The sequence below is a fragment of the Boleophthalmus pectinirostris genome, unplaced genomic scaffold (genome assembly GCF_026225935.1).
Source record: "Boleophthalmus pectinirostris isolate CB_2022bp ecotype Guang Dong unplaced genomic scaffold, ASM2622593v1 HiC_scaffold_12, whole genome shotgun sequence".
In the NCBI taxonomy this organism is placed as follows: domain Eukaryota; kingdom Metazoa; phylum Chordata; class Actinopteri; order Gobiiformes; family Gobiidae; genus Boleophthalmus; species Boleophthalmus pectinirostris.
This window is the reverse complement of record NW_026571018.1, coordinates 114,675-129,536: the sequence shown is the minus strand read 5'-3', so window position 1 is coordinate 129,536 and position 14,862 is coordinate 114,675. Positions and strand designations below refer to the sequence as shown.

Here is a 14,862-nt window from a genome sequence, read left to right as displayed (position 1 = left end):
GACGAAAAAAGAAAAAAAAAAGTGCAGGCGTCCCCAAATCCACTCTGTCCCTTATGTCTGATAAATTTTCTAGGGTGGCAAATTCAACATAAATTTTATTTATTATTATTATCACCATTATTATTATTCGTATCCCCTTTGCAATCACCCATTAACCAGCATCTAAGCTGAAAAGGAAAAAAAATAAATAGTCTTACTGCTGGTAAGATTCAAAGCTTCACATAGTCCACTTGCTCACTCGAACATCTTCGGAAGCCTCTTCTGTAGGTCCATTGTGGCCTGGGCTGCAGTATTGTAGATATGTTTGACCCCGTCAAACATATCTACAATACAATATGATTCAATAGTTTAAACCTAAAATGGCTCCAGCGCTTATAATCACCACGGTCTTTCCAAATACTGAGAATGAGACAAACTTGGAGGTGTCTATGTGCAGGGGAAGGCTCTGGAGACACAGGTTCAATTGTGATTGTAGTAATATTTTAAAACCATAACAATACCAGTAAAGAAATAACACACATCTGTCTAACCCCAATGATGATTAAAAGTCCACACATGGGGATTTAAGGTTTTTTTGTCCGTTTTGTGTTTTTTTTTTCTTTATTAAGGAAAAAGCAGAATTACTACAAATTACAAAGAACACTAATAGCGAATCACATCAGCCTACAAAGCAGAGATTATGAATCGTAAATGTTATGATACACGTCTCATTCAAGTATTTTACATTTTTCACTTTTAGAGATTTTTTTGTTCCTTTTAACACCGCAGTTTTCCTCCTGACGAGCCAGGCGTTTTATTCACACGTTTCTATGGTTACAAACATTTTGCAGATCATTTTATGGCTTCGTGAATTCATCCTTTAAATTTCAGTCCAAAGACAACTTTTTTCCAACATCAAGCACCATTTGAAATAGTATAGGCTGCGGCGCCCCCTATGGTTTGCATAGAGAGCTGTTTTGGTGCTTTGATCACACAGGAGAAATACATGTCAAAGATTATATTTGGAGTTCCTGTAATTTATCCAGAAGTTCAAGATTCAAACATTTGCTTTTTGTAATTGGCAAAAACAAATAATTAACAAAACAACCTTTGCTAAACAGGCTAGCTGCTAACATATAATTTTTAGCATTTACAATTTTTTTTTTAACAATTTGTTTACAACTTTTTTTTTCTTGAGTTTAAAGGCCCTGTATTACACAAAATTGACTCTTGTGAGCTTTAAGCCATATTATAATATTGTTACCTCATCAAAACAGTGTGTTAAACATGTGTGAATGAAACTAAACTCCAGGTCTGTCTTTGATGAGGAAACAATATAACAGATCAAAAAACACAGGAATATGGGCCTTTTAAAACTTCATGTATATTCAGACAAATTCAGTACAGATTTGATTTGTCCATGCTAACCAATACCATAACTCTTTAATATTTCAAACAGATTTAGAAATTAGAATTTACTCATTTAAACGTTTGTGTGAAAAAGCCTCCAAACCACAAACATTCGGTCCATTTTTGCCACCACTCATTTGATTTATTTTATTTGATAGCTCCAAAATGCTTCATTCAGGAATTTGACCAAATCTCCCAGAAATGAGGTCTGAATTTTCTCAAAAATTTTGATTTGGAGAAAGAAAATGCAACACTGACACAACAAAGATGGGCCCTGGAATCGACCAATAAAACAGGTAGGATTCTCACTACAATTCTGGCCTTTAAAGGTGCACTTCGGAACTTTTCTGGTGGAGTGTACTACTTGTCTCCATGGTGATGTTATTGCTTTGCCTATAACAGTGGCTCTCAAATCTTTCTCACCAAGTACCACCAAAGAAAAGATCTGGCTTCATCTGAGTACCATAAGATGTAAATCAGGTCTATGACAGGACTATTCCAGGTCTAATCCAGGACTAAACCAAGTCTAAGAAAATATCCACTTTTTTTTGTCCTCTTACAGCATGACTTTAAGTTGACTGTCTCCATGAACTAGGGATGGGCATGATTAGTCGATTAGTCGATAATTGATCATTAAGAATTTCATCGATTACGTAAATTTTTATCGACAAACCGAATGTAGGTTGCTGTGCGTAGCGTGACCAAACAGGGGTCCGTACATGTATCTCTCTGCACTCAGAAGGAGCGAGCAAACACAGTCGGTCAGCCTGCAACGTATCCAAAGTGCACATGCGTATTTAACGATGACTTGTACAAGAAATTCCACACTTTCCGTTGCGTTCGAGACAAGTGTGAGTCCATGTGCACAGTGTACAAAGCAGCACATATGTTTCGGTGGCCAGTGGGAAAAAGTTTTGCCAGGTGAGTGTAGCGCAATGTCGATGACGAGTCCCCACCTCCCACCGCCCGTACGGTGTCCTGGTTTTGACAAACGCAAATCTGGTCACACTAACCTGTATTCCTTTGAGTCATGTCTTTTAATCCGACAGAAGTTGAACCGCATCAGTGCACAAGAGCTGTATGTTTTATCTTCGCTTAGTTTATGCAAATTAGCGATGCGGTTTAAGTTTAGTTTCTGTGAGAGTTGAACAAAACTGAATTAAACACATTATAATAAAGGGGCTGATGTGGCTCTAGAGTGGTTACGGTTTATATGTCGTAAAGTTGAATTTATTTATGCAGATTACGAGTGCAGATAGTAATAATAATGATGATCATTTTAATATAAAAACGTTAATGATTAATCGATAATCGATCGTTAATTCTCTCGGCGATCAATCAAGAAAATTTCATCGAATGCCCATCCCTACCATGAACGCAAGCACGTTGCACCAGCAGGTCAAGTTATAGGTCTAATCCGTGGAGAGACGAGCCCACTTACAGTAAGAACGCATGCATGTTTGAGCAATAAAACCATCTGTAATCAAATAAATACTAAACAGATGAGTGTAATGTTATTTTGCGGAACATTCCTGACAAAGCAGTATGTTTCCATGGTGACAAGCAGGTGACTTTGCCTGCCACTGTAAAGGTTACACAGTGCACTTTTAAATTTCAATTGTAAATGATGTGATTTCAGATTATTCTTTGTGATAACGGTAAGAAAGCAAATGGAGTTTTTTTTTTTTATTATTGGCGATCATGATGTGACCAACTTTTGTCTTTTCAAATTCTTGGCAACTTTTTCTTTTTTTAGCAACTGACTTCAACGTTCCCTTTTGCCAACACAAAGTTCAACAGTCTGACGCAAACCCATGGCCAAAACATACAACAGAACAATGCGAGAAAAAAACACTGCAAAGATTTGTAAATTAAAAAGCATTAAAATAGAATCAGAAGACCATTTTTCCTTAAAAAACAAAACAAAAACAAAAGTAGTACATGTGTCTAAGGCAATTACATATAATCCGATCTTAATAAAACATGTCAATATTATTGGGGAAAGGGCTGGGTCTCTTCTGTCAAATTCACATTAGAGGAGAAACATCGTAAACTGCGCTATCTTGGTTCAAGTTACTCCAGATTTTTTATTTCCAGTCATGAAAAATGGACAAAATGATGGACTTTCGGAGGGTTGCAGCTAGCGTGGTATCAAGTTTGGATTTTATTATTTATTTTTCATCCCAAAGCTAGGAAGCACTTATCGGAAGCTCATCCTAACTTTTTCCATTTCGGACTTTCTGGTGAGGGGCTGTAACTTGTAACAGGCTGTTTTGGAAGACGGTTTAATGGCAACAGAGGAGGGACCAATGTATGTGAGGAGTTGGCAGACTTGCGGATGATTTTGTCAATGATTTACAGTCAAACCAAGAAGGTAGCGGCACGTTTTGAAGCGGTAAAACCATTCAAATAAGGCAACTTTCAACAATAGTGTCCGTAGTGAGGTTTTAATGTCACTCATTTGGTTCATAGTTTGTTTTTTCCCCGCGAAATGTCCAGCGTTTTGAGTATTTTCGCCATTATTTGGGGGCAATACATCTGCACATGCCATTGCATCAGTCGCTAAATCGGTTTCAACCCACTTTGGTCCAAGTTGGATGTACAGGAGCATCATGGCCACCAGAGGGCGCCAGTGAGTGAGGGGTGCAGTTCATTACTCAAGTTTAACGTCAAATCCCCAAAAGTTTCTCCAAATCAAAAATAAACGTTTATTTGGACGTCGACAAGACACTGGAGGAGCTCAGAACTGGAACAAAAATTAAATATTTAAAAGAAAAATCCAAATGATCACGTGTGATTGGTTCAAAAAAATTTAATTTAAATTAAAATAAAAAAAAGTGGGGGAAAAAAAAATACACCAAAATTTTATATTTGCCTCATCAAGACAAGAAAAAATGTAATAAAATAAATTGGGCCACTGATGAATCCAGTTTTCATGGGGCTGAGTAACTCCTCTCTGCTCCGTGTGGTGAAACAACGACTTGCAGATATTTTATTTAAAGATATTTTTGAGTCAGTCTGAGTCGTGGGAGTTATTTAGGGGAGTGGTCAGCAGAGGAAGGGGCGGGCTTTGCGTTGTCCTTGGCTGCAGTGGAGGTATAGGGGGCAGACGTGGCTCCGTGGCTGGGCCCAGAGACGGGAGCGGTGTTAGGGGTATAGCTGGCCTGGCTCTGGGGTCTGCTGCTGGAGCTCTGAGAGGGGTGTCTGCGCCGGCCCTCCCCACTTGAGGAGTGCCGTCTGCGGCCGCCGTCCTCCATGGGGGGCTGGGGGGAAATGTGGAGGTTACACATACAGCTCATTACCACTTTTATTTTTATACTCTTGACTGATTCTTTGATTTTCAAACTTTCCATTTTGTAAAGCCCTACAGTGATTCTGAACAGTACAAAATTATTAAGATGAATGAGTATCTTTTTAAATATATTTATCATTCAAAGGTCTTTGAATTGTATTTATTCAGCTTATTATTTTTAGACACTTTACTTTTATTTACACTACATTTAATTCATAAGAATTCATCAGAAGTGTCACTCTCCCTGTAAAAATATTTGAGCATGAGCATATTTGAAATTATGAGACTGTTCTTCTCAGCTTTGTGGAGCAAAGGTTTGGTTTGTGTGGCACTCACGTCGATCCTGAAGTCCTCCAGGCGTTTGAACTTGCTCAGATATTGCTGCAGCTTGGTGTCGATCTCCAGAGTTTTGGCTTGTTTCGAGTATTTCAAAAAGGCCCAGAACTTCTCCAGCCCATAGAGCTGACCTGCATACAAACAGCAACACCACGGTTCAAGAGAGGAAAGCTCAGCATTTTCACTTTAAAGGCTTTTGACTGAAACAGAACTAGGTCATTTTAAAAGGTTTGCTGGGAGCCACAGTTATTTCTCCCTTACCTTATGTATTGCAAGCATTCAGAATAATTCACTGTGAGGAGTTCTGATGTGGTGATGGGTCCATTTCAGGAGGAGTCAGCCTTCAATAAACCCAATTGATATACTTTGATCCAGAACATTCTGGATTGATACCCATTTCCAAATGCTGCTTCAAAACTGATCCATCCATCCATCCATTTTCTTCCGCTTATCCAGGGCTGGGTCGCAGGGGCAGCAGTCTGAGCAGGGACTCCCAGACTTCCCTCACCCCAGACACGTCCTCCAGCTCCTGTGGGGGGATCCCAAGGCATTCCCAGGCCAGCCCAACGTGTCCTGGGTCTTCCCCGGGGCCTCCTCCCAGTGGGACGTGCCCAGAACACCTACCCGAGCCACCTCAACTGGCTCCTCTCAACGTGGAGGAGCAGCGGCTCTACTCCGAGCTCCTCCTGTGTGCCTGAGCTCCTCACCCTATCTCTAAGGAAGCGCCCAGCCACCCTGCGGATCTCTTGTATCCGAGATCTTGTCTTTTTGGTCATTACCCAGAGCTCATGACCATAGGTGAGAGTAGGATTGAAGATTGACCTGTAAATCGAGAGCTTCATCTTTCGACTCAGCTCCCTCTTCACCACAACGGTTCGATACAGCGACCGCATCACTGCAGACGCTGCACCGATCCGCCTGTCAATCTCACGCTCCATCCTCCTCTCACTCGTGAATAAGACCCTGAGATACCTAAATTCCTCCACTTGAGGCAAGGACTCTCCACCCACCTGGAGAGGGCAAGCCACCTTTTTCCAGTCAAGAACCATGGCCTTGGACTTGGAAGAGCTGATTCTCATTCCAGCCGCTTCACACTCGGGTCAAACCGCCCCAGTGCTGGAGGTCCTGGCTTGATGAAGCCAACAGGACAACATCATCTGCAAACAGCAGAGATGAGATCCTGTGGTCTCCAAACTGAACCCCCTCCGGCCCCTGACTGCAGCTAGAAATTCTGTCCATAAATACAATGAACAGAACCGGTGACAAAAGGCAGCCTTGGCGGAGTCCAACATGCACTAGGAACAGGTCTAACTTACTGCCAGCAATGCGAACACAGCTCCCGCCCCGGCCGCCCCGGCCCCCCCCCGCCCCCCCCAGGACACCACGAGGGACATGGTCGAATGCCTTCTCCAGATCCACAAAGCATTGGAACAGTTTGAAAATCAGGTAGCTCAGTTTGAGCAGTAAACGGTTCTCACCGGCTTCATAGTCCTTCATGGTCTCCTCCTGGAAGTCCTTGAAGATGTCCGGTCTGAATTTTTTCTCCAGACCATAGCTGTAGTACCTGAAGAGGCATTCAAGTCCATATCTGGAACAGGAAAAAAACAAATGGCATTATTTTGACATTACTGACTTTAGTTCAAATCTTAAATAAATTTGAGTTGCCAGTGTACATCTTAAACAAAATCTCTTATGGAAATGTCTACACCCTTTGCTGGCAATACTTTTCAAATTCATGTTTTTATTTTTCAGTCAATATATAGATCAATATAATTCAACCTTGTTTCATGAATTCATAGAAAACTGGAAAATTCCACCCTATTCTAACCCGTGTCCTTTTAAACATGCTGATGTGGGCTGTACCTGTATCCCTCCTTGCCGTCCTCCACCACCAGCTGCCTGAATTCCTCGTACATCTTTCGGTTGAAGTGATCTCTCAAAAAAAACGACCAGAATCGGAACAGCGTGTTCATCTCCTGCGATTGGCCGATCCCCAGCCTCTTCCGCTCTGTAATTGGTTAAAATAATATCATTATTAAATACAGTAAATTCAATAAGAGTAGGAATGGTCCAGTCCCCTTTTACTGTGGTGTCCAGTTCCTGGTTCAATTACCATTGAGGCAGCGTCGGCGGTACTTGTGGTAGACGTGTTGTGTGAATCCGTTCTCCTTGAGCAGTTCGTGGGAGGGGTGCTGAAACTTGGGCAGGGACTGAGGCGTGGCTCCAATGGTGCCCAGGACGGGAGTGGCCTCGGAGGGGCTGGTGTTGGAACTGACGGAGGCGGTCCTGGAGCGGTGCTCTCGGGAGTCCATGACCCAACCTACGTGGCACTCCAAAGGGGGGTTGGAGCTGTGCCTGGTTTTCCTCTTCCTGGGCGTCTGAGGCAAGAATACAAAGGCGAGTGGACTAAATATAAAAATAACTTTATGAAACAGTATTGACTCGCACTGCATAAACTAAATATGGGGTTCTTAAGTGATGATATCATGACACTACTCTTAGTTTATTACAAGGAACTGCCTGTAAAATTGTGATTTTAAATTCCATAAACATGACTATCTGTATGTCCAAATCAGAGTCCTACACAGGTCCATTTTTAGAGACCTACATCTGCCTGCACCCATGCAGTACAGCACCACACCTGCCTGTTAACCCGTGATTATATCAAAGTTAAATCCGCACCCGCATGGACCCATTAACATTCCACCTGTTATCCCTCTGTGCCCGTGATAAATCAGGGTCAGCCCATTAGTCCAACAGTCCACCCAATAATCCAGGACTAAACCAGGACTGGACCAGGACTGGACCAGTGTCATTAGCATAAATATAAACAAGCCACAACCAGCGAGCCAATTGCCAGGACTATGCCAGGTCCAAACCAGGTCCAAACCAGGTCCTAACCAGGAGCGCAGCTGACGAGCCGATCACCTCGGCTGATGGGTTTTATGTAAAAAAAATACTCTAAAGTCACACTCTCAGCCTGGTCCATCGTTCCAGGGAAAGACTGGGAAATGGCACTTGTTTCCAGGGCAAAAGATGCCCTGGATGCGCATCAGGTATTTTTCTTCCATTCGCCGTTCATTTGATTCACCTGACCCACCTGTGTGTGATCACTACCCACCCACATACCTGCCCATAAAATTCCAGAATGTTAAAACCCGTTGGGTATCCGCAGGTACCCTACCCAGTGCAGGACTTAGCCTCAGATATAAGGTAAACATGTTCATCAAATACAGCTTACTAACAACTTTGCAGTGTTGATTTATTCTTAATTCAAAAACATTGGACATGGTGACAATGCTGACATCCAGTTGGTTTAAACCTCAAAGGACTCTCCGATCTGAATCATCATTCACTAAACCTCTTAAAAATGTTCATTAATTTGCCAAATGCATTTTAAACTATAGGGGATTTCTACAGTGTTAATAACACAATGTCACAAACACTCCTAAAATGGTGTACCTTGGCGTCCACAGGCCGGCTCTCCTTGACCACAGGGTAAAAACGCGGCGTCATGGTGGGGTCTTTACGGTGCGGTGTGCGGGGCGTGCGTGGTGTCCTGTTACTACGGTAACCAGGCGACTCTGGGACAGTGGTAGGGAGAGAGCGGGCGATTGAGGAGGGTTCAGGAGCACCAAAGAGCTTGTTCGCCAGAGCGTCTGTGGGGACTGTGGAGAAGAGGAAAGATTGAGAATGTTTCATCTCTTTGGACATTTTTAGTTCACAACGCTGTTGTCTTTAGGTAAATATATTTTGGAGTCTTTAAAGTCCAGATGACGACTTAAAATGATCAAGATTCACATTTACATATAGTGCATTTCTACTTTCCTAGGCAAGGTTGAGGGGGCAGGTTTTACATTTGACATCTATTGGTTAATTTATTTATTTTTTCTTTTTAAATCAAAGAAACTTACAAATGGTACTGTTAACATTTAATAAAACAGATTATTATTCCTGTTAATTAGGGCAACATTAATTAATTAATAATAATTCATTACTCCTATTAAATAGAGCGACAGTAGCTCAGTTGGTAGAGCGTTTGTCCACTGATTTAAAGGCTGGCGGTTCAAATCCACTGACCCACAGGTTGGCTGGTGTGATTCCAGCTCCCATAGATAAATCCTATCGTTGTGCCCTTGGGCAAGACATTTAACCTACCTCACTCCCAGTGTCTGTGTGTATGAATGTGTGTGTGAATAGCGGAGTGGTTCCTTGTTGGTGGAAAAAGCCGTATATAAAAAGCCGTATATAAAAATTTGACCATTTACCATTTAATTGCTTGAGCCCTAAATGCAGCTTCTGCAAGCAAAAAAAACCTCTCTGGATTAGGTGTGATCTGTATTCTAATGAGTGTACGTGCTCTTACTCTGCTGGGGTTTGGGGGGTCCGGGGGGTACTTCCTGGTTGGGGTCAACGGGGGGCTCTGGGGTCAAACAGTCAAACTGCTCTCGGCTGATTAGGTGCACCTTCTTGAAGTTCTCCACTTCTTGCTGCAAAAAAACAAATGTATGTTTATTTTTATTTCAGATGAAACAAAGTGTATGTATAATATATTTGTCACTTTCTAACTACAGTCATCCCTCATTTATCGTGGGGGTTATGTTCTAAAAATAACCTACAATAGGCGAAATCCGCAAAGTAGTCAGCAAAGCTCACAAAGCTGTAAAACTCCTCACCACACACTTTATACACTTTTCTCAGACAGGACAGTTACAACTCTTTCTGCATCTTTCTTATAACTTATTGCTGCTGTCATCCTTATGTTATTTTCCTCCTTCTTTATGTAACGGACCGAAGATTAATTTATTCTGTAATGGCCATGTAACTGCCAACAAACTACCTTTGTTCAGCATGTCCAGAAATCCAACATTTTGTGTGATGTTACCAAGTTCCTCTGCCTTTTAGGTGCAACTGCAGGAGTCTTTGTTGGTGCAGAACATTTCATCGACATTGTGGGTTTTGTCGGGGAGAAAACTTGCAAACAGCACTTCAGAATGACACTGCTAGAGATCCAACATTTATGTAAATTTGGCAGCTGAATGCATTCTGTACTGCACAGGAGACACGGCACAGAGGAGATTGATTGATGGTCTACAGTTCCAGCCAATCAGAATGCAGGAGGAGGAACACAATGTGCATTCATATGTTGTAAAATAATGAATGCAAAATTGCAAAAAAAAAAAAAAAAAAAAAAAGCGAAACAGCGAGGCCGCGAAAGCTGAACCTTGTTATAGTGAGGGACGACTGTATAAGTCATGTAGACTATCACCCAAATAACTTGTTCTTTTTGCTCCTCAAGTCTACACATGAAAAGTGCAGCATTTGTGATCTGCTAATTGCATCCATTCATAGTACAATTTCAAGTACCATAATTTCCTCCACAAACAGCATCTCCTGCCTTCCTCTGCATAAACACTGCTGACCCTGTAGTTTAGATCTGTACAAGCATGTTTTGAAATGTGATTCTCATATCAGTTTGTCAGTTCAAATTTTGAAGAATTGTCATTTTGACACTTTTTTGGACATACTGAAAATTAATTTTGAACAGAATCATATTATTTAAACAAATTGCAAATCTAATCGCAAATAGATATTCCCCTAATTGTGCAGCTCTACAATACACAATAAAAATGACAGTCACTCAATAAAGTACACACTAGTACTGATCCGATACTGATATTACACATTGGCATGATACTGAAAAAAATTGCTGGATCGAATATCTAGGCTTTTAGTCAATCCTGGTTGGACCAATAACTTGATGTAACTTGAAGACTATTTACTGATCATAGTTGGCCCTGAAAGTCTCGTAATGATTTAATTTTTATTTATACAAAGCTGTTCTGCAGTTACTTAAGAGAAACATCACAATTACATGACACATTTGGATCAGTTTTCTTATTTGGTTTTAGTTTGAAAGAAATGAATCAGCAGATACTTAAAGCTATAGCATCGGTATCATAAATTAAAAAGCTTGACCAGTGCATCGCTGCACACTAGGGTTGTCAAAAGAATCAAAAATCTGACACAAATAGATCCTAAAACGAATCTAAAAATTAGATAATTATTTGAACAAGTATCGATCATTTTAAAAAGTCACATTGACAAGATAGAAAAGAACCTTTCCTAAATAGCTTTAGAATGATCTTGAGAAGTATAAGTGCACATAAACTAGTATACGGCCATGGGCCACTATGGAACCTATCTAGATCACTGAGGGATTACACAGATGTATTAAATGTTTATTATCAGAATCGGTACTGGGTATCAATACAACACCAGTACACACACAGCCAGTCTAAAAAAAAATAAATACATTTCAAATCAATATGTGGTGCAAGTTGTTCTGAGAAAAAAAAATAATAATTCAAATACTAACACATATAATTTAAAATAAAGTAAAAAATATTTTCAATTCACTCCTAACAAACCTTCTCTTGAGAAGTCTTGAAATCGAAATACAGCAGCAAAACATGGCAGCTAGAAATGTCTTTTTAAATCTCATCTTCCTCGCTGCTCAACTCCTCTGCCTCGGCCAAAATCCAAAACGAAACTAACAATTTTCAAAGCAAAACCTGAAATTTCTAGTTCTGAATGCCCTCTGGCACCTGACCTAGAAAATGTACTTGTAAAATATGTAAAAATAGCCCAATTGTGTTCAAATTTCACTCACGGATTTGCAATAAGAGCTGTGAGAGTCCATCTTGAAAGCCCAGAGGAGGAGAGAAACTGTTAAAATGAGTTGTTTGCATAAATACTGGTGTTTTTCTTTTTGTTTATTGAAAGGGTAGTTTGTCCGTTTGCTGGTGAATGCATGAAGAGTCCACAAAAAGCAAAACAATGAAACAATGAACCAAATATAACAGACAAAAGACAGCTCTCTCTCCTCCACATGACAGTTCTGTGCCATTCTGAGCCACACTGGGCTTTGACAGAAGAAAACCTCCAGAAACACAATGAGAATGTTATGTCACGAAATGGTATTGGTTAGGTGTGGGCGATATATCGATATTTTAAATATATCTAGATAGTTTTTAAACTCTATATGAATTCTGACATATCGTATATATCGATATGTTTATATTCAATTCTGATTTCGCCGCTTCGCTTGTTTGTCTTCTCTCTCGTCACCCCCGCCTCCCTGATTTTCGCTCGTGTCTCCTTCACTCCTCACTATCACCGTGAACGCCGAAAGTTGGTGCCAGTGAAAAACTTCAAGCACCACGAACCTTTTCCACCATTTACAGACAAGAACATCAGCAGCACATCCTCATATTCCACCGAGTCGCGTCCTTTAGCCCGAAAGAAGCTAAACGAGCTGAGCTGCGTGAGAAGTGCCCTGTTTATGCAAATGAGCCATGCACTTAAGTTTCGTTTCTGTAAAATGTAAACACACGTGCGCAAAACTGCATTAAACACAATATTATCGCAAACAGGCTGATGTGGCTCTAGAGTCGTTATGCTTTATATATTGTAAAGTTTAGCAATGTAAAGTTTATTTATGCAGAATATTTTTAATTAATAATCTGCTGCAGTGTCACTTGTACAATAGTGTTTGGAAACGTTGGGTTTGATCTGCAGTGGATTGTGGGATTAAACCTCAGAACTCCTTACTGTTGGATAATAACATGGATCTATTGAAATAAGGAACATCCTGAGTTTCTTCTGCTAAAGGAGCTCATGGTTATGATTATGGTCTGGACAACAGAGTTAATGCAAAGATGAACTTGTGTTGAGTTGTTTTATTTATGAATGAAAAGAAGAAAATATGTATTATTTCTTTTATTTTACAGTTAAATTATTATTTATGTAATTAGGGTTTTTTGTCATCTTAAATGTTCCTATATGAACTGTCAACCTCTTACACTTCAATTTAAAAAAAGGACCTTGTGGAATTTGGGAGATTTGTTTTTGCAGTTTTCAGTTTTAGGGGGTTATTTTTTCTTGAACATATATCGAGATATATATCGTATATCGAGATATAGCAAAATATATCGAGATATATTTTTTGATCTATATCGCCCAGCCCTAGTATTGGTCAGGGGTTTGCTCAAAACAATGAGATAAATGAGGGCCAAAACCTGGCTAAAATCCTACTAAAATACTATGCAACTGACGTCATCAACATTCCCGGGGGCTGTGATCCAACCAAAAGGTTGTCAGATTTAAAAGTGAACCTGCTTTTCACTTACTGCACTTTCTTTTACCATGTGGCCTTATATGTGTGTAATCCTCAGTGGTGCAGTAGGTACATGGTGTCCATGGGAATATACTTGTCTATGTGCTCTTATGCTTATTCTGATAAAGCTCAAGATCATTCTAAAAGATATAAAGGAAAGCTTAAGTTCTGTGCTGTGAATGGGACTTTTTTAGTATCAGTACTTGTTCAAATAGTATTGATAGTTTCGATACGAGTTTTGGTATTGATGAGATTTCTGAAAAGCATTCTGTGAAGTAAACTAAACAACAACATTACAGTGAGTAACTGGTTTTACCTTGATTGTTGCGTACTCTGGCTCGTATGTGTCCTCCCAAAGATCCTGTTCATAGTAGAACAGCCCGTCATTGATGACTTTGGCGAGCTCGCTGGTCAGTTTGGCTCGGGAGGTGTGGTTGCCGGTTCGATCCCCACCCGGATGCTTGCGTAGATAGGGCGGAGTCTGTGTGACGATGAGGATCTTGTTCAAGTCTTGGTCGTCGATCTCTCCATCAGTCTCTTCGTCTGACCAGTCGGTGAAGGTGTTTCGGCGTCCGTCCATCTGAGCCATCTCCTCATCAAACATGAAGTCCAACTCCTCTGGTTCATCCTGCTCTCCTCCATCCTGACACAGAACCACAGAGAGAACAGTTAGGTCTGGCCGTTAATAATAATAATAATAATAACAGTAATCATAAATAGTCTTATACAGCGCTTTTCCATACACTCACAGTTGCTTTACAATTTCATGCATTGTTCATTCACGTTACACTGTGTGGTGGTAAGACACTATGTGCAGCCACAGCTGTCCTTTGCGTGAGTCTGCCCACCTGCACCATTGGCCCTTCCCGTCACCAACACTCACACACCACATTCACAGTCACCAGTGTGGGTGATGTGCCTTTGTCTTCAAACAACCGAGACACTATTGAATATCCACTTGGATCTATGGAAACGTTACAACCGTGCCTGAAAAATTCCACAGGCAAGCTTCTCCATCTCCACGTACACAGGTGGAGATACCAGGTTTGTGGAGATGTGAGCCAACACAGTAAAAATACATGGCATATTTTTTGCTGAGATCAGAGTGTTAAAATCATCCTCACTGTGTTTCAGAGAAGAGACATGAAAAGCTCATCACTTCTACAGCAAAAACTAATACAAAACTAATATAATCTTTAATGTATTAAAATGCAAAAAATAAACAAATAACATTCTTGGGTTGACAGTCACTAAAACAGCCTTGGTTTTCAATTGTGTTTCCAGCTCCTCAAATGAAAATGCATTAGATAAAAGCTATCATATTGCGCTTGTGCCAAATTATGTTTTAATTTGCACATTTTAAAAGATTTTAGATCAATATGATCAATATGATCTAAAATGATTTAATAAAAGAACCAAGTCTGCTAACTTCTCTGTTAGAAAACTGGGCCGCACGCTGTCAGCCCCTACTGTGGATGGCTTTACATCAGAGATTTTTTCTCATCTGTACCAAAATGGCTTTGCAACTCTGCTTAATCCTGCATGTATCACTGATTAAGAAAATTTTATTGGAGAACAACGTACAGAGCAGCGGGCATGTAGAGTGGACAATGAAAATAGGGGTAGATTGGAGCAAGGGTGTCTTGAATACTGAAGAATAGATTGC

The 14,862-nt window shown here is 40.5% G+C and overlaps 1 protein-coding gene across 5 annotated transcripts in view; it reads right to left on the bottom strand.

Moving 5' to 3' along the window:
- Positions 1 to 4,185: 4,185 nt before the first annotated feature.
- The window catches only part of larp1 (La ribonucleoprotein 1, translational regulator), a 91,283-nt gene continuing 80,606 nt past the window's right edge, over positions 4,186 to 14,862 (bottom strand). For all 5 annotated transcript variants that reach the window (XM_055148850.1, XM_055148851.1, XM_020928980.2 and 2 more), the window contains 8 exons: positions 13,513 to 13,839; positions 9,384 to 9,507; positions 8,480 to 8,685; positions 7,131 to 7,395; positions 6,881 to 7,025; positions 6,496 to 6,605; positions 5,018 to 5,148; positions 4,186 to 4,652 (listed from right to left, as the gene is read on the bottom strand). In XM_055148850.1, the coding sequence (XP_055004825.1) occupies positions 4,422 to 4,652; positions 5,018 to 5,148; positions 6,496 to 6,605; positions 6,881 to 7,025; positions 7,131 to 7,395; positions 8,480 to 8,685; positions 9,384 to 9,507; positions 13,513 to 13,839 (1,539 nt within the window). In that variant the 3' untranslated portion in view covers positions 4,186 to 4,421. The remainder of the gene's footprint in view (positions 4,653 to 5,017; positions 5,149 to 6,495; positions 6,606 to 6,880; positions 7,026 to 7,130; positions 7,396 to 8,479; positions 8,686 to 9,383; positions 9,508 to 13,512; positions 13,840 to 14,862) is intronic.